Source organism: Odocoileus virginianus, chromosome 20 (genome assembly GCF_023699985.2).
Source record: "Odocoileus virginianus isolate 20LAN1187 ecotype Illinois chromosome 20, Ovbor_1.2, whole genome shotgun sequence".
In the NCBI taxonomy this organism is placed as follows: Eukaryota; Metazoa; Chordata; class Mammalia; order Artiodactyla; family Cervidae; genus Odocoileus; species Odocoileus virginianus.
The window spans coordinates 26,430,505-26,449,629 of NC_069693.1; the positions used below are offsets into that span (position 1 = coordinate 26,430,505).

A 19,125-nucleotide genomic window follows, 5' to 3' on the forward strand; every position below is an offset into this window, starting at 1 on the left:
CAGTGGGTCGAACCCATGTCTCCTGTGCCTCCTGCATTGGCAGGCAAGTTCTTTACCACTAGCACTACCTGGGAAGACAATATATATTAGTAGTACTTAAAAAACAATCAGAACCATATGTGGAGTTTTGTGACCAGGTATTTGTCACTTAATGCCCTATGGTAAGCATTTCCCTGCTTCATCAGTCTTGGAGAACTTAACACTTAATAACTGCACAGTACTCTAGTATGTGGATTTTTCCATTTTGCGGTGGACAGCCTTATTTATACATCTTTGTGTGGGTGGCTGATGATTTCCCTGAGAAAGTGGATTAACCAAATCAGATGATAAATGCATTGTGGGCAAGACATTTTAAAATGTAGAAGGCATACTTCCCTGGTGATCCAGTGGTTAAGAATCCACCTTGCAATGGAGGGGACATGGGTTTGATCCCTGGCGGGGGAACTAAGATCCTGCAAACCATGGAGCAGCTAAGCCCAAGCACTGTGACTACTGAGCCTACACATCACAAAGAGAGATTTGGTGCACCGAAATGAGAGATCTTGCATGAGTCAACTAAGACCCAACACAGCACCCTGGGAGCGCGTCCAACATTGTGATTCATTCTTCCTGGTTGGTTTCCCACAGATTATAAGCTCTTCTAGGGCAGACCCTGGTGCTGGGAAACACTGAGGGCAAGAGGAGAAGGGGCGACAGAGGATGAGATGGTTGGATAGCATCACTGACTCAACAGACATGAGTTTGTGCAAACTCAGGGAGATGTTGAAGGACAGGGAAGCCTGGTGTGCTTCAGTCCATGGGGTCGCAAAGAGCTGGACGTGACTGAGTGACCAAACAACATGAAGGGCAGAGCTAGCCCCACACATCCTGGCAGCTTAAGGATTTGGCCTCCTCCAGCTGAGACCAACCAGGATGGGTAACACAATAGACTTGAACAGGGGTCTGGCCAGATCTGTAGTGTATTTGTTTCTAATCCCTGTGCCACCTTTTAATAGCTGTGAGAGTTTGGAACTTTACTCACCTCTCCAAGCCTCTACTCTCTTAGGTATAAAATGGGGTGAACAGTAGTATCTATTGCATTGGGTGAATACAGTGAGCACAAAATGGTGATGTGTGTCAAGGGTCTGTCTACCTGGCTCATGAGTCTCAGTAAATGGGGGTGGTGTATGGGGTTTAGGGCTCAGTTTTCCCACCTGTTCAGTGGGAGATTGGCATAGGTCGGTGGTTCTCAAACTTGAGCATGAATCAGAGTCACCAGGAGTCTTATTAAAAGTTTCCTAGGCCTCACCCCAGAGTTTCTGTTTCAGCAGGTCTGGAATGGGACCTGAGAATTTGCCTTTCTAACAGACTCCCAGGTGATGTTGATACTGCTGTTTCAGGATCACCCTTAAAAAACCAATGGTCTAAATCAATGAAGCCATGCTTTACTGGTCTGATACCTTTGATTGCCTGTCTTCTACAAAAGGAAAAACTTGTGAGGAGCCCTGAGTTCCCAGGTGGTAGGGCTTGTATTGGGTCAACCCTGCATATGGCTCCAGCACAGCACTTTTACACGCTGTTATGGCTTGAACTAGATGCCCCTGCAACAACTTAAGTTGTTTAAGTCCTAATGTCCGGGACCTTTGAGTGTAATCTTATTTGGAAACATGGTTTTTGAAGCTTTAATCAAGTTAAGATGAGGTCATGGGTTTCCCTGCTGGTTCAGTGGTGAAGAATTTGTCTGCCAATGCAGGGGACATGGGTTTGATCCCTGGTCCAGGAAGATGCCACGTTCCAAGGGAAAACTAAGCCCATGCACCTAGAGCCTGTTCTTCACAACAAGAGAAACCACTGCAATGAGAAGCTTGTGCATCTTATCTACAGAGTAGATGCAACTAGAGAAATCTTGCAAGCAGCAACAAAGACCCAGTGCAGCCAAAAATAAATCTTTCAAAAAAAAGATGCAGTCTTTAGGGTGGACCCTAATCCAATGTGACTTAGAAGAAATACAGAGACACGAGAAGAGAATACCATATGATGATACAGGTGGAGACTGAAGTGCTACATACGGCTGTGAGCCAAGGATTACTAGCCAACCAACAGAAGCTAGGAAGGCCAGGCCAGGTTCTTCCCTTAAAGGGAAATTAAAGTTCAGAGGGAGCACACTACACACACTTTAATTTTGAATTTCCAGCTTTCACAAAGGTCAGGCAATGAGTTTCTAGTTTTTGGTAGTTTGTAGCAGTTTGTGGAACCTTGTTATAGCAACTCCAGGAAATTAATACACTGAAGTATCTTCTTTTACAGGTTGCCACCAACACAAACCTTTTTCAAAGTCACGTATATCTTCATAGTCAGTATGACTCCCCTCTGCCAAACTTGGGGATGTTTCTATTCATGCAGTCCATGATTGTACTGAACTCTCACCTGTCATCTTTTGACCTTCCCACATTCCTTGGGTGTATTTTATTATCTGTTATATTTCACCTGTCCAATTGGAGGGCATGTGACAGAAAAAGCACATGACAAGCTGGGAGAGTCTCCTGCCTCTGTTTCCCATCGGTTGTGTTCCATGGTGCTATGCAGGGGCCAGGGAAGTCATGAGAGGGTGTGCCCCAACCTGATATTGGAGACAGCACCCAGGGGAAATTTTATCCATCATTGCTGCATCGTTACTCTCAACCGTGCCCCTTACCCAGTTCCCATCCCAGGGTGGGTTGGGGTGGAGATCTGTGCTCACTTTCACCTTATTTGAGGTAATCATTAACCTGAAGATGCCTGTAGTGTCTGTGAAATAGGAAGGAATCCTCATGTCCCTCCAGTCCCCTCTTGCCCACCTTCCTCATGGAGTAGCCCTGTTCCTTGGCAGCCATCCCCACAGGGATGGTTCTTTTCAGGAAGTTCAGAGCTTTAAATTCCTCCTTGATTTTATGTTCTCAGTCTTCACAACCTGGCTCATACCACCTCTGAAACTTCCTCTGACCACTCCTTGCTGTTGTTTGGTTGCTAAGTCGTGTCCAACTTTTTTGCAACCCCATGGTCTGTAGCCCCACCAGGCTCCTCTGTCCATGGGATTTCCCAGGGGACCCAAGGATCTTCTCCACCCAGGGGTCGAACCCAGACCTCCTTCATTGGCTGGCAGATTCTTCACCACTGAACCACCTGGGTGATCACTCCCTACCCTTCGCCTAACTCTACACCACACCAAACTTCCTTTAGTGCCTCAGCCTGTCATGCCTTACCTCCCAGGGATGACATCTGCTGATCTTTCTGCTTAATACATTCTATCTTGTCCACATCATGTGAAACATTCCTGGAAGAGGGGGAGTAAGTAGAGTTCCTCTGCTCACCTCTCAGGTCCTCAACTTCCCTCTACCTATGGGAGGTTCATATTGTCTAGGGAGTACTCGTTTACTGTCTCTCTCTTCTTGGGACATTGAACTCCCCAAGAACCGAGTCCCAGACTTATTCCTCTTTGCATCTGAAGCCAGGAGCAGCTAGCTTTGTGGTTCGAAACAGGCGCTCACTGTGGGCTTCTTGCCTGAGAAGATGGAAGAAATGGGTGAATAATAATGAACATAATAATGAAAGTTCTTCTTCCGACAGGGTTTTTTTTGTGAGTCCTGTGTGTTCAAAATCTCACTTAAGGTTAACAGAACTCTGTGACAGAGGCTCATTTATCCCCATGACACAGAGAGAAAAAACTGAGGATTTGAGAGGTAAAGAGCATATTTCACAACCAGTGAGTGGTGAAAATCTAAATCTGCCTGATTCCAAAGCCCAAGTTCCCCACAACTACCGAACGTTCAAAGTCACGGATTGGTCGACCAGAAGGATTGCTGCACGGGTAAGGCGCGACCACCGCCCCCGCGGTCACTGGACCCATTCCTGAGCTTTGGCCGCAGACGCCCGGGTGTACCGGCGACGCGTGCGCAGTGCAGTGGAGGCGCCCCCTGCCGGCCGCGCGCAGGAGACGGCAGCGGCAAAAGGGCGCTCAGTGCGCCTGCGCGCTCGCGGAGGTGGTGGCAGTTTTCGGTAGTGGCCCGGCGGTTCTCCGTGGGGCGGGCGCGGCCATGGCGCAGCCGGGGAAGCTGCTTAAGGAGCAGAAGTACGACCGGCAGCTGAGGTGAGCCAGGGCTCACCGGTTCGGGCGGGCCAGCGGGTTCCTCTGCGTCCGGGCCGGGCCTAGGCGAGCGGGCGGCGCGGTTGGGCCTCTCGGGCCTCCCGCCGGGCTGGGCCGGGCCGTGCGTCCCGTGCTCAGGGTTCCGGCCTGGGGCCCCGGTGCTTCTCGGGGGCGGCACTCGCCTTCCCCGAGGGGCGCGCTCGCCCGCTCGCCACGCGGTGTGCAGGTCGAGGTGCACCGCCCCCAGCGTCCGCCGAGTCACCGCGGCGGCTGCCGGTTCCGCCTCGCTGTGCTGCTGGTTTTGCGGAATGAGGGGCTTGGGACTACCCCATCTCGGCCGCCGAGGTCAGCACCGAACGTTAGGTATTGTTCTAAGTCGGCGCTGTCCAGTGGAAATAGAATGCCAGTCTCATGTGAACCACATACGTAGTTATATATGTGTGTATATGTATATAATACATAATATTTATATTTGTAGTCACATTAAAAAAGGAAAAAGAAACAGGTAAAAATAATTTTAATAGTTCAGTTTGTTTAACCCAGTATGTGCAAAATATTACTGTTTCAACGCATAATCAGTATAAAAAGTTATTAGAGATATTTTACCATTTTTTCATTCTGTTCTCAGAATCCAACATTTTATAGTCTTGGTGCATCTCAAATTGGACTAGCCTTATTTCTAGTGCCCAGTAGCCACATGTGGCTAATGGACTAATGGATATCTACTTAATGGACTGCAGGCCTCAGCCATCAGGCTAGTCCTTGACTACTTCCCCTCCCATGCCTTTTCTCCTGACACTCCCCATTCCTTATTTATTGAGCATTTTCTATGTGGTTAAAGGGCTTCCATGGTGGCTCAGCTGTAAACATTCACCTGCAATGCAGGAGACCATCTACAAGGCAGGAGATGTGGATTTCATCCCTGCATTGAGAAGATCCCCTGGAGAAGGAAATGACAACCAATTCCAATATTCTTGCAGGGGAAATCCCATGGACAGAGAAGCCTGGCGGACTGTCGTCTCTGGGATCACAAAAGAGTCGGACATGACTTGAGACTAAACCACCGCCAAAGGCAGCAGAAATAGCACAAATATGTGGCCCCCCTCCTTTCTGAAGACCCGAAAGCCAGAAGTTCCAGTAGGTCCCTAAGGACTGGAACTCGTTTACACCTCTGACTTAGTGCTGTTAGGGGCTTTATGCACTCAATTGTGAGAGCAGTCTTGAAGGCAGATATTGTCTGCTTTATAGATGGGAAAACTGAATTTTAAAAGTCTGATAACCTGTTCTGAGTCTCCCATGTGTTTGAACCAGGATGTAAACTGGAGACCTTCTGGCTTTTCCAGAGTTGGTACTGTCTGCTCCCTGGGGAAAGGGAAAGGAAAGTTTCTGGGGAAAGGAGCAAGGTGGTAGAGACAGTAACCAGCTTGTGTTCTCTTGTAAATGCTTGGAGATCCTTGTGTTTTGAAGCAGAGATAACCATACAGGACAGAGCTGATAAAGTATTTTAGATTACTAAGTAACTGTGACAAAAGAGTTTTTGCTGAATCCAGTCCATTTAAGGAACAGACAGTGAGAACTGTTTATTGGTTTTGAAGTGTCAGAGGGAAGCAGTTACAAGCAAGATTGTGCCGCCAGCTAGCAGTCAGCCTGCCCTGCCTGCCTTAGCCAGCAAGAGAATGGAGAGGATTGATTTTCGTTTGGGTCATTTCTTGAAACATATTACCTAGAGATACACCAATATTCTCTTAGGCTCTTTCTCCAGCTACCCAAGCATCCATCAACCAAATATGCCAAGTGTCTTCTGTGTGCCCTACTTTCATAGGAAAAAAACAGGTTTCCAGTCTATCTGGTTCTTCTAGACTCATCCTCCATGCATTTGACAGCTATTCAATGATTATCCTGGGCAAGGCACTGTGTCAAGCACTGGGGCTTCAGTGGTGAACGTAGGGAGTGGTTTGTGCCCTTACAGAACTTAGAGTGGAATGGAGAGATGGATGTTCAGCAGATAAAACACCAGATGATGCAGTTATCGTTGTGATTTGCTCTGGAGGCTGTACAGACTACATAATAGGAAAGGATCTGCTTTAGACAACAGACAGGAAGCAGCTTAAAGTCTCTCAGCCCTCCAAGCTATGACATTTTTCTAATGATTTGGGCTTCCCCTGTATTTCCTATACTTGCAAGAAAAGATACATTAGGCTTTCTGGGCAAAGGTAGCTACGTTAGCCTAGCTGTCATGATGCCTGTTTGGTCACATATTGTGCCCTGTTAATGATATGCTGGTGTGACAAGATGTAACATATATTTCAGGTTATAACACATTTCTAATCCTTATTACATCTTTTTGTTTGTTAATAACATGCATTTACGTGTCATGCTGTTAGAATTGGGAATAACATTTTAAAGCACTGCTGTAGAAGTCAGTGTGAAGGCTTTTCAAGATGGTACTTCAGTTTTCTTGGTACTTCAGTTTTCTTGGTAAAGCTTTTCTCACTCTTGAAAATGTCATGGTGGATCAATCTTATGTCAAGATCTTAAATTATACTGGATCCCTGTAACTTAAGGAGAAATAAACTAGAGGGTGCATATGTGCTCAGTCACTTCAGTCGTGTCTGACTCTTTGCGACCCTGTGGACTGTAACCCTCCAGGCTCCTCTGTCCATGGGATTCTCCAGGCAAGAGTACTGGAGTGGGTTGCCATGTACTCTTCCAGGGAGTCTTTGCGACCCAGGGATCAAACCCATGTCTCGTGCCCTGCAGGCATATTCCTTACCCATTGAGCCACCTCGGAAGCCCAAAATAGAGAATGTTGTTCAGTCACTCAGTCGTGTCTGACTCTCTGCGACCCCATGGACTGCAGCACACTAGGCTTCTCTGGCCTTCACCATCTCCCAGAGCTTGCTCAAACTCCGGTCCACTGAGTCAGTGATGCCATCCAACCATCTCATTCTCTGTCGTCCCCTTCTCCTCCTGCCTTCAGTCTTTCCCAGCATCAGGGTCTTTTCCAATGAGTTGGTTCTTTACAGGTGGCCAAAGTATTGGAGTTTCAGCTTCAGCATCAGTCCTTCCAATGAATATTCAGGGTTGATTTCCTTTAGGATTGACTGGTTTGATCTCCTTGCAGTCCAAGGGACACTCAAGAGTCTCCTCCAACACCACAGTTCAAAAGCACCAATTCTTCGGCACTCAGCCTTCTGAGAATAATAGGTTTTAATAATAACAGAGAATAATAGGTTTTAAATCTAAGGTACTTCTGTAATGTTAATGAATATAAAGACTTTCTGTTCTGTAAGTTATCTGACTTGAAAAGAGTAATGGACTAAGAGCTGAAAGACCAAGTGTCTAGTTCTAATTTGACCCCGCCTTTAACCATGACAGGCTCAAGCTAAGTCTCAGGTTACTCAGCTGTGTGATTCCCATAACAGCTCCTGCTGTTCCTGTCTTACATGTGTGCCGTGCTGGTCACATCAGTTATTCGATGCAAGAACACTTTAACGATCACCCTTCAAATAAAGTTGTATTTTCATGGAAGTTTTTAAAATGTTAAATTTGCGTCTTCTTTTGTAGATTGTGGGGTGATCACGGCCAGGAGGCTCTAGAATCTGCTCATGTTTGCCTAATAAACGCAACAGCCACAGGAACTGAAATCCTTAAAAATTTGGTGCTACCAGGTATGATAGTTTTGTGGTTGAAAATTTACTTCTTTAAGGTTTTTAACTAGAAACATATGTTCTTGACGGACTCTGTTTTGTTTCCCAGGTATTGGTTCATTTACAATTATTGATGGAAATCAGGTCAGCGGAGAAGATGCTGGAAATAAGTATGTTCTATTCTTTTCAAATACATGCTTGAGGGAAGGCAGTGCATTGTCATGGAGAGCAAGGGCTAAATCCCAGCTTCACCTCCTCAGTCAGGGTGACTTGACTTTCAGGTGGAAAGTCAAGTCAACTCTGTGTTTAGGATTACAGCAAGGATTGAGTGAGTTAATGTAGGTAAAGTGCTAGCAAGGTGTCTGGCAAATAGGCTGTGAGTAAAAGATAGTCATCATTACTGTCTTTATTGATGTTATTAATGCAAAGAGTAGTCGTTATTCCTTAAGTTGTGAAATCTGTATCCTTCCTAAGTCCTTGCCTTGATTCCTAGGTATTTGTATGTAATTAACAGTAATTATATTTTAGGATTATAAGAATAATAAAAGCTACCTTTTATTTGTGGTGTCTTCTAAGCTTGGTCCAGGTATATCTCCTTCTACACTATATTGTCTCTATAAAAATTCCATTTTAAAGTTGGCTTGTATATCATTCTTTAAGGATGATCACATATAGACTGTCAGGGCATTCCCAAATTTGGATTTCAGGCTTCCCTTTTCAGGAACTTGGAGTCTGGGTTCTCTTATATTTGTCAAAAATCAACAACAATGAGTAAATACAAGGGAAATCAGATTTTGGTTCATATTGAGCTTGGTTATCCTTTCTTTGGGTAGAGTACCCTGACTGAGAAGCAGACTCAGATCTGGGCCTTAGGACATGATAAGGGTATGTGTGGGAGGAAGTCTGAATAAATCTGTTATAGTTACCTGCAAGAGCAGACTGTTCAGTCTGGCATTTCCCAAGGATGGGTCTGTGGAACTTTGGTTGTAGGAAACGTTTATAGCTGGTAAATGGGCGTACGGATTCCATGGTCAAATTATAAAGTATTTCCTTAGTATAAGATTTTAATATTGTGTATTATGTATACTATTAATTTCCAAGAGAGGATATAACGCATGGTGTTTCCCAAACTTTTTAAAGCCAGGGAACCCTTTTTTCTCAGCACATTTCAACATATGAAATGCATATTCTATGGCACACACTTTGGGAAACATTGATGTATTAGCCTGTCTTTGGTTATAAGTTTTCACTCAGCTTTCTTCCTCTAGGAAGTCTATTACAGTCTAAAATTAAAATATAGTTTGTTTTAAACTATGAATGAAGTGCACAGGGTATTACACATAACCTTCCCTTTATAGTCAAAGAAGCCATTAAAATTTTTCTTTATTCTATTTTAGTTTTTTCCTTCAGAGAAGCAGTATTGGCAAGGTAAAAAATCAGTTTGTAATAGAATATAGTTGTATTTGAACACCTAGTGATGTTGCTATGTTTTGATTGCTTGAAAAGCTTTACTTTGAAAGAGGTTAACTGTTAAATTGTATTAAAATCATTATAACCTGTTTTTAAAAAAGATCTTATTATTTCTCCGAAAAAAATTTAATTATCTCAGTTCTTTCTGATCTTATAAAATTTATGTGCTTGGTAGTTTAAGAACTTAGAAGTTTTAGATTGTATCCTGTATTAAAGCTAAATACTGAGTAATGTTAATGGTCAGAAGTTGGGGTATTTGGTTAAGATTTTTGCAAGAGTTAGAATGTGTCTTATTTTTGTATTTTATATTAAAAATCTTACAAAACCATATTGGTCAACTTATGTGTATTATGTACTACATAATGTATTATATAGTGTTATGTATGTAGTTTCCTTAATGACTGACCTCTCTTATACGGGATTGTAAATGTGGAAGGTTAGCATAAGTCTAAACATGACTTAGAATATCCCTGCCTGCTACCCAGAGTTTTCTGGTCATTTGCCTAATCAGAAAAGTAGAGTGCAAATCATGTAGTCATGTAAGAATTCTGAATAATGATGGTTTAGCTCTGTTTTAAATAATATTATGGTTTAATCTCAGTTTTTGAACACTATGAAAAGCAGACGTTTCATATCTATACATGGAATTTGGGTTGTTTTAAGTCTGTTTGCCTGATCTGTAAATTAGGGAGTTACATTTTAACCAAATTTTTTTCTAATTGAAGTCAAATGTTTTGTTTTTTAAAGAACCGAGCTCAAGCTGCCATGGAATTCTTACAAGAATTAAATAATGATGTCTCTGGGAGTTTTGTGGAAGAGGTATATATGTATATATGTTATTATTTCTGTACAGAAATATAATTTTTTAGTAATTCAGAGCCCTAGGAATTTAGAATTTTTAATCTTTGTATTTTTATGTTGAAAGTTGAATTATTTTAACATTGGAGTCTAGCATTTGCCTCACTTGTTCTAAAAAAGCTTAACCATTTCTGTCATGTTTAATATGATTGTGAAATTGTTGGATTTTCTTTCCCTTGTCCTATTTAGAGTCCAGAAAACCTTCTAGACAATGATCCTTCATTTTTCTGTAGGTTTACCGTTGTGGTTGCAACTCAGCTTTCTGAAAGGTAAATGTTTAAGTTAATTTGTTTTTATTTTAACCTCTTATTAGATTTGCATAGTTTGTTTTCTCTGCAGAGTCTATAGTCTTTAAATTCTTCAATTCCATAGAAACCTTTAATTAGAAGTGGTCTAATTAAAATCTCCAGCATTAAAAAGATAAAGAAGAGAAACACACTGAGATGTGAAACTTAGAACAGTTAAATTGAACACTGGATATTTTTTTAGTGGGGAAAAAAAAAGCAGAATTAATTACAGGGAGTGCTAGGGGATAGATAAATAGGTTTTATAAATATTTTCTTCTTTATTATATAAATGTTTTTCAGTAACATTCTCCCTAATACAAAAGACAAGGCTTTCCTATCTCTTTAGTCCAAAAGGTATTCTTACTTTGAAACTGCTGCCGTGTGGAATTGCTTGGTTTTCAGCCTATCTTTATGTAAATATGCTGTTTATGTGAATACAATAGATATATCTTTGCATTTATTATTTAGTAAGGAAGTTTCTTCATTTTAAGGCATTTTCATGTTGGGCATATATCCATTTGTTTATGTTCTTGTCTATTATGCCTTCTTTTACAGTACATTACTACGTTTAGCAGATGTCCTCTGGAATTCCCAAATCCCTCTTTTGATCTGTAGGACATATGGACTAGTTGGTTATATGAGGATCATTATAAAAGAACATCCAGGTAAAATTGTTGTGCATATGGGGCTTCCTGTTGGTTGTTTTAGCTGTAATTTTAGGAACTTGATAATTTAGAAAGTCAGTTTGAAATCACAAAGTTAATTTATAGCAGCACAACTCTGGTTACAGGTTCAAAGTGCTAATCAGAATCAGTAGGCTTTAATCTTCCTATTTCCTTTACTAAGTATTATAGAAGAATACAAAGCAGGAGATAAAATAGGTACATTTTCTTCATTTTATTAGGAGGCCTGGCAGCTATGCATATACCTAGCTTTTTTTGCCTCTTAACCTACATAGGGCATATATGACTGGCACAGGCAAGAGCCAAGGTATGTTGGTCACACTGATACAGAGAGGTTACACTACCTTTTCCCCACCAGTTTTCTATTCTATTCTTACGTAGGCCTCAGGCTCCCCCAGTTCGGGTGTAATTCCACACAACAATCAAGGCATCTGATTAACTACTGTTCCAAGGAAACTGTTAGTAGGAGACTAAAGTCATTCAAAGGCAGGCTTGCATCAACTCAAGTCCCTTACTTACACAATTTTGATCTTAAACCATCGTAAGATTTTCACCCAGGACTCATGCATTGCTGTAAGCCAGGTCGTCTGTTAGTGCAGTGATACAGTCACCACTGAAGAATGATGTCTGCTTGGGAAGCTAGGGAGTGGCTTTTGGGGATAAGCTTTTGGCAGTGGGGCTGGGTCATTTAAGAGTTGTGGGAAGAGTGATAAGGTAAACATTTTGTTTTAAATGGGTCACTCTGAAGCCCGGTGGAGAATGAATGGGTTTGGAGGGACAAAGGCTGGAGGCAAGGATTGCTTTTAGGAGATTTTCAGTGGTCTAGGTCTGAGAAAGAGAGACAGAGAGCGTCCTTGATTGAGGGCAGATGTTATGAGGATAGGGAAGAGGGGAGAGATGATAGTGAAGGTTAAGCTTGGTAGCTGTGTGCTGGCCTTTATGTGGGTTATTTCACTTACTCTTTTCCAAATCCTTATAAAGTAGATACTATTGTATCTGCTTTTTACAGATAAGGATGCTGAGGCATAGAGAAATTAAGTTATTTGCCTAAGGTCACACAACTAGCAAGTGACAGAACTGAGCCTCGCTCTAAACACTCACTGAAATTACACACTTCCCTGTACTCTCCTATATGGAGGGCTATGTACGAAGTGACATCAGGATGTGGGGAATGACAGATAACTGGACCGTGGAAGCTCGAAGTCAGGGAAGACCATCACATTCCTAAGGAAGAGGTATAGGTAGATGGTGATGCTGTCTGTTGAAAACCACAGGAGGAGGAAGGGTAGGATTTTTGGTGCTATCTGAACACATTTTCATCTTTTCCAGTTATAATAACAAGAAAATTCTGCACTAAAGGACTCTTGGTTTTATTTTTATTAATACTGTAGTCCACTTACGATTTGTGCATTTAGTAAAATACAAGTTTTATGTATACGTAAATTAAACTCAGTAATGAACAAAACAATGAGAAAAACCTGTAGGCCCTATGTCCATTTAAAAATTCCAGATTTCCTAAGTTCCTGTAATATAGATGTTGCCAGCAATACTGCTAAGGAAATAAGTTTATCTTTCGGGATTATTTGGTTCACAGTAATAGAATCTCATCCAGATAATGCGTTAGAGGATCTACGACTGGATAAGCCATTTCCTGAACTGAGAGAGCATTTTCAGTCTTATGATTTGGATCATATGGAAAAAAAGGTTGGTAGTATGTGTGACTTTTCATTTACAAGTATACTGAAAACCTTTTTTTTTAACCTAAGGTTTTTGAATTACAAAGTGAGAAAATAGAAACCTCACACAGGTCACACAGTAACAACATTGTGCTTGATTTATTTTAAATAAATCTATCTTTCCCCCAAATTTAAAAACTTTTTTATTGAAGAAAAGTACATTAACTGAACACATCTGTGTAATCAACACTCAGGTCGAGAAATTGGACTCTGTGTGTGTGTGTGTGTGTGTGTGTGTGTGTGTGTGTGTTTGCCTGCCATGCGGCACGTAGGATCTTAGTTCTCTGGCCAAGGGCTGAACCTGCGCCCCTGCAGTGGAAGCATGGAGTCCTAACCACCGGATTGGACACTGACATGTACCAGAAGCCCTCTTCATGGTTCTTTTCTCCTAAACAAAGAGATGTACTTTTTTAAATAGTTTGAATGTGAGGTGGGTGTTTGTTGAAATTGACTCCTGTTGAAACTTATTTTTAGAGTTTGAGAATTACCAAGGCAACTGCATATTTCATTATAGAAATAATGATATTTATAACAGGCCATGTAATTTAAGGCATATATATGTATTTTCCTACCTACACATTAATTAAAATGCAGGTATTTGGTTCATCAGCAAACACAGAAAAGATCCCTTGTCCTTAGTCTAGGCTTGGTGTCTGAAATCAAGATGTGAAAGTGAAAGTCGCTCAGTCATGTCTGACTCTTTGCGATCCCGTGGATGATACAGTCCATGGAATTCTCAAGGCAAGAATACTGGAGTGGGTAGCCTACCCCTTGTCTAGGGGATCTTCCCAACCCAGGAATCGAACCAGGGTCTCCTGTATTGCAGGCGGATTCTTTACCAACTGAGCTATCAGGGAAGCTCTACTTGAGCTTTATTTCTGAGTGGCTGTCTCTGAGACTGTTTTCTGAATGGTAAAAGGGGACAGTCGTAGTATATACCTGCCTTACTAGGATTAAATTGGACACTGCCTCGAAAAGCTTTGTTAAGCAATTTTTATTAACCCAGCTCATTTTTCCTCCATTCATTATTCCACATATACTGAGAGATGCAAACATGGTGGAATAATTGCGTAAAATATTGTTGAATTGAAAATGATACGGTGTAGTGAAAAATAAATGTTAACTAATACTGATATTTTCTTTGATTGTTTTATTTTTAGGACCATAGCCACACTCCATGGATTGTGATTGTAGCTAAATACTTAGCACAGTGGTATAGTGAAGTATGTCCTTCCTTTCTTTTTTTTTTTCTAAAATTTATTTATTTATTTGACCGTGTTAGGTCTTAGTTGTGGCATGTGGGACCTTTGTTGGCACACAGGACTTCTTGTTGCTTATACACAGACTTCTCTAGCTGTGGCGTGGGCTTAGTTGTCCCACGGCATGTGAGATCTTAGTTCTCTGACTAGGGATCGAACCCACATCCCCCGCATTGGAAGGCGGATTCTTAACCACTGGACCAGCAGGGAAGTCCCAGTATTTCCTTTTTTGAGAAAGGACATTCCATATGTGACTCTATTTTTTCAGTTTATTAAAAAGAATTTCATTGGAGGGGATGGGAGACTGATATTTTTTCCTTGTGGGGTTTTAGGAAAGGTGGGTGTTTTTCAGTTTGAATCTAGCATTTTCTCTTTGATACTGACATTTTTATTAACAAAATGAAATTTGAACAAATGTCATTCTGAAACTGGCAGTGAGGAATGAACGTAGAGAAATGGCCCACACTTTTCGTTTTTTATCAAGTCAGCTGGTTTCACTGAGGTGTCAATTTGCTGATGCAATCTCATGTGGATGGGAAAATGGGGGGAACTGGACTTTTAATTTCCATATCTTGAGTTTTTACAACTATATTTAAATTTATTTAACCCAATTTAGACCAATGGACGAATACCTAAAACGTATAAAGAAAAAGAAGACTTCAGAGATTTGATTAGACAAGGTAATTTGGGATTTGATTAAACCTCATATAAAGTTTAAAAAGATTGCTTGAAGCTAATTTTACTGGATTTCTGTCAGCACTTTTGTTGAATGATGCCATCCAGAGCTTTTATTTTCCTCAGGGGAGGTTAAGGAACCACTCCTTGTGTAGTTTTAAGAATGACTAATGATAAGCTGTATTCCTTCTTAAGGTTCAGTATCCAATCCTCCCTTCCGAATCTGACAAGGTTATTTCCTTAATGTTGGGGAAAGAGAAGGAATGAAAAGAAAAGGGCTGTCCTTTGCTAATCAGTTTCTATTTTAATAGGAATTTTAAAGAATGAAAATGGGGCTCCAGAAGATGAAGAGAATTTTGAAGAAGCTATTAAAAATGTGAATACAGCACTAAATACAACTCAGGTATTAAGAGCTACTGAATTATTCACCAGTGAAAGGTGTTTTCTGAAGTCCTCATAGGTGAAATAGTTGATTTTAGGTTTAATTTAATATTTCTTACATTGTATAGTTGGTTAAAAATTAATATTATAATACAGCTTTAATCTTCTTTTATTAGATTCTGTATTGTCCTTGTTAAAATGGACGTCAGTGCTTCAGCATATAATATTTACGCAGTGATTTACATAAATTAATTGTTTGAAGTACATGATTTGTGAGTAGTAAGGGTTTAGGGGTAGGAATTATATAATGAAGGTGTTGTTTTGCTGGTCCACATAATGTTGCCTGAAAAGTTAAATCTTACTCTGCATTTGCTTTTATTTTTTTGCATCTGCTTGTAACAGTAATTATTTGAATACATTGGAAGATGTTCTTAATGACATCATACACCTTAAAAATTACTTTGAGGACTTTATTGTTGAAGTCTGACCAGTGAAGTTTTGGGGGAACTTTGGAATAACACAATTGCTAGTTTAAGTTAGAATTTTCTTATAGTTTAAAACAGCAAAAACCTCTACCTTTCAAGTTAGGAAAGCACTTAAGGTGTCATTGCAGACTTTCTGGAGACAGTGAGGTAGTGTTGCTGAGTGATTAAAAGTTTGTGCTCTGTGAATCACACAGTTTTCTGGAGTGATGGAAATTTTCTAATGTCTCAACTGGAGTGATGGTTAAAAGTATATGTATAGTTACAAGAAAGCATCAAATTGTCATTTAAGATTTATACATTTCACTGGATGTATAATTTACCCCAATTGAAAAAAACAAACAACGTTCTGTGGTTGGGGGTCAGTGAGCTAAGCAAACAGACATATGTACTAGGTGCTATGAACAAAATTAGAGCAGAACAAAGGGGTAGAGCATGAGGGGAAGGAGGAGGCCTGGGATCGGGAGGGACCAGGGGGACTTGAAGGAGATGTGTTTAAGCAGAAGCCTAAGTGAGGTGTGACATGCAGAGGTCTGGAAGGAGAGCTTTTCAGGCTGAGGAAGCACAAGTACAAAGGCCCAGAAGTGGGATGGCGCCTGGCATTTGTTCAAGGATGGGTATGAAAGCCGCTGTGATTGGAATGAAGTGAGCAAGAGGGAAGGTGGTGGGAGGAATTTAAGTTTGGGGAGGCAGAAAGGGCCCCATCATAAAAGTAGTGCAGGCCACTGAAGTGTTTTGAGCAGAGGAATGAAGTGACCTGATTTATATTTCTAAAAATGTTATTCTGGCTCTTTTGAGGACAAAAGACTAGAGGACTGGGAGTGGAAGCAGAGAGACCAGTTAGGAGTTTCCAGTAAGAAATTTCTTATTTCCACATAACAGTAGAACCAAAGCCTACAATTTCTATAGTTTTTATAACATATGATATTCTTGCTTGCATTAAAAGTTCTTAATTTAACTGTCTTGCTTTTATTCAGAGTGCTTGTCTCCGTCCACCATCACTAGTTAGGGTATACAGGTTTCAGATTTTTTAAAGCTGAAAAAACATGAAGGTTTACAAATCTAGCTTGGGATTAATGTCTGTTTTCTTCATTCTGTCCTCAAATATAACTGTAAAAAGATTTACTTAGGCTCTATCTTCACTCCGTATATGATGTAAGAATATAGGTCAGTCTTTAAATGCTAACCGGAGTGGGCAGGAGGGGACTTTCTTCCGTTCTTTCTTTCCCCAACAAATCTCCATCTGATGAGAATTCTGAATAAAAGTTCAAACAAATCAGAAGTTTGTATTTGAACTTGTTTGGAAGATTACAGTTAAAATAAAGGTGGGCAAATTCTTAGTATAGGTAAATGTTTTGTGTTCCTTTTTTAGATCCCAAGCAGTATTGAAGATATATTTAATGATGATCGCTGCATAAATATCACCAAACAGGTAACAACAAAAAAGTAAAATTAGTGCCCCTTAACCTTCAGGTCATATTGAAATGTCAGTTAATATAAATTTCTTTTTCTTTTTTTTAGACTCCAACATTTTGGATTTTAGCTCGTGCCTTAAAGGAATTTGTGGCCAAAGAGGGTCAAGGAAATCTACCTGTTCGAGGCACAATTCCTGATATGATTGCAGATTCAGGCAAATATATAAAACTTCAAAATGTGTAAGTCACCTGTCTTCAAGCTATGTAAGAGAAAAATCAATCTGTTTATATTAGAGAAGAACATGTTTTATCAGTCTACCAGAAATCAGAAATCAAATGAAAGTTTGTTATAATCTCATTGCTTTAAAAATAAGCTAAAAAACTTGGAGGGCAGGTGTTTTTAAAAATTTATTTTATTTTTAAGAATAATTTTAGGTTCACAGCAAAATTGGGCAGAAAGTATAGAGAGTTCCCACTTGCTTTCTGGGCATTAGACTTTTTCTTGCATATTTCAAGATAAAGCCTAACATTTGAACACTTAACTCTGTACTATGAACTGTTCTATGTATTAACTAATTTAATATTCACAAAAATCCTATGAGAGAGATACTGTTATTGTCCCAATTTTACAGGTGAGGAAACTAAGGCATAGAAGAGATAATTTATTCAGGGCAGGACAACTGATAAATGGTAAAACCAGGATTTGAATTCATGAAACTCAGATCTGTACTCATAACCACGGCCCTATACTCTTTTATCTGTAATTTAAAGCTTTCAAGATTTTAGTTTTTGATAAATTTTTTGTCATTAATGTTTCATAATTTAGAGTTCATGACTATAGACAGACATGTGCTATCCACTGTCATAAGGATGGGTCTCAATAGATAATTACCCTTGTGTATCTTTGGGCATGCTGTGCATAAACGCAGGGCCACTGGCCTGGCTTCTTCAAGAGCCAGATAATGTGTCACAGAGAAGGTCTCTATTCCATAGACAGATTGCACTCTTCATCTCAGTCATTCTCTTAACAAATCTTTGTTGCCCTAGCCTAAAAGTTCAACTACTTAAAACTTGGGAAAAGTCAGTTGAGAGAAAGAAGTATGACTTCATATCAGAGGTGATCAGCTTAATGCTGATCATCTCTAAGGGTGACCATCTCAAGTTTTACATGCATTTGCTAGATGGCTGGTTTTGAAGGGTTTAACTTTCCTTGGACTCGACTTCAAGGAGATTGGAAAAGTGAAAGTGAAGTCTCTCAGTCGTGTCCGACTCTTTGCAACCTCATGGACTGAAGCCTGCCAGGCTCCTGCATCCATGGAATTCTCCAGGCAAGAATACTGGAGTGGATTGCCATTTCCTTCTCCAGGATATCTTCCCAACCCAGGGATTGAACCCGGATCTCCCACATTGCAGGCAGACTCTTTATCATCTGAGCCACGAGGGAGCTTAAGCATGTTCTTTTGCAGCATATTTTGTTAGGTCCTCTATCAGAGAAGCATGGGTCATGGACTTCTCCAGGAGGGCAGGTTTTAAGTTAGGTGCTGTTAATTACTCAGAGAGCCTAGGTATTAGTGAAGTCCCAGAGTCCATCACCACCCACTAACAGGTGCTACTGGTAGCATTTCCATGGCATTGTCGCATTTCATATGTTGCCAGATCAGTATTTTTTTCATGAAAGGGAAAGACACTTTTTTTTTTCCTTCATGGTGATATTTAAATCTGGCAATTTAAATATTTGTTAATAGCAGTTTTTTGTTGTTCTTTTCCAGTTACCGTGAAAAAGCAAAGAAAGATGCTGCTGCTGTGGGTAATCATGTTGCCAAATTGCTTCAGTCTGTAGGCCAGGTAAGCTGCTGGGCTCAGTGCCTTTAGCAGACAGTGCAGCTCCACATGGGCCAGATTGTATTGCATAAACCCAGCCAGGAAGGGCTCAGAGAGAGGGTGTGGCACTGGCTCAGACCATCTGCAGAGGGTCTTTCACTCGCCTGCCTAATGAGAAGGCCTGTCATAGTGACTGGCTTTGTGCTGCACCCTCTGTTGATCTTCTTTTACACTGGAGCAAAATCTGCATTTATCTCTTTACAGGCACCAGAGTCCATTTCAGAGAAAGAATTAAAATTACTCTGT

At 40.7% G+C, this 19,125-nt stretch overlaps 1 protein-coding gene across 2 annotated transcripts in view; it reads left to right on the top strand.

Moving 5' to 3' along the window:
- The window catches only part of NAE1 (NEDD8 activating enzyme E1 subunit 1), a 30,717-nt gene that overhangs the window by 4,726 nt on the left and 6,866 nt on the right, over positions 1-19,125 (top strand). Inside the window, exons 1-15 of one of the 2 annotated variants that reach the window (XM_020884943.2) lie at positions 3,974-4,105; positions 7,670-7,773; positions 7,862-7,922; positions 9,150-9,180; positions 9,970-10,041; positions 10,270-10,349; positions 10,923-11,032; positions 12,645-12,754; positions 13,947-14,009; positions 14,662-14,725; positions 15,032-15,123; positions 16,956-17,015; positions 17,105-17,238; positions 18,768-18,843; positions 19,084-19,123. In XM_020884943.2, the coding sequence (XP_020740602.1) occupies positions 4,053-4,105; positions 7,670-7,773; positions 7,862-7,922; positions 9,150-9,180; positions 9,970-10,041; positions 10,270-10,349; positions 10,923-11,032; positions 12,645-12,754; positions 13,947-14,009; positions 14,662-14,725; positions 15,032-15,123; positions 16,956-17,015; positions 17,105-17,238; positions 18,768-18,843; positions 19,084-19,123 (1,150 nt within the window). In that variant the 5' untranslated portion in view covers positions 3,974-4,052. Of the gene's footprint in view, positions 1-3,973; positions 4,106-7,669; positions 7,774-7,861; positions 7,923-9,149; positions 9,181-9,969; positions 10,042-10,269; positions 10,350-10,922; positions 11,033-12,644; positions 12,755-13,946; positions 14,010-14,661; positions 14,726-15,031; positions 15,124-16,955; positions 17,016-17,104; positions 17,239-18,767; positions 18,844-19,083; positions 19,124-19,125 lie in introns of those variants that run through there. The other variant, XM_070451192.1, reaches the window with a different exon arrangement.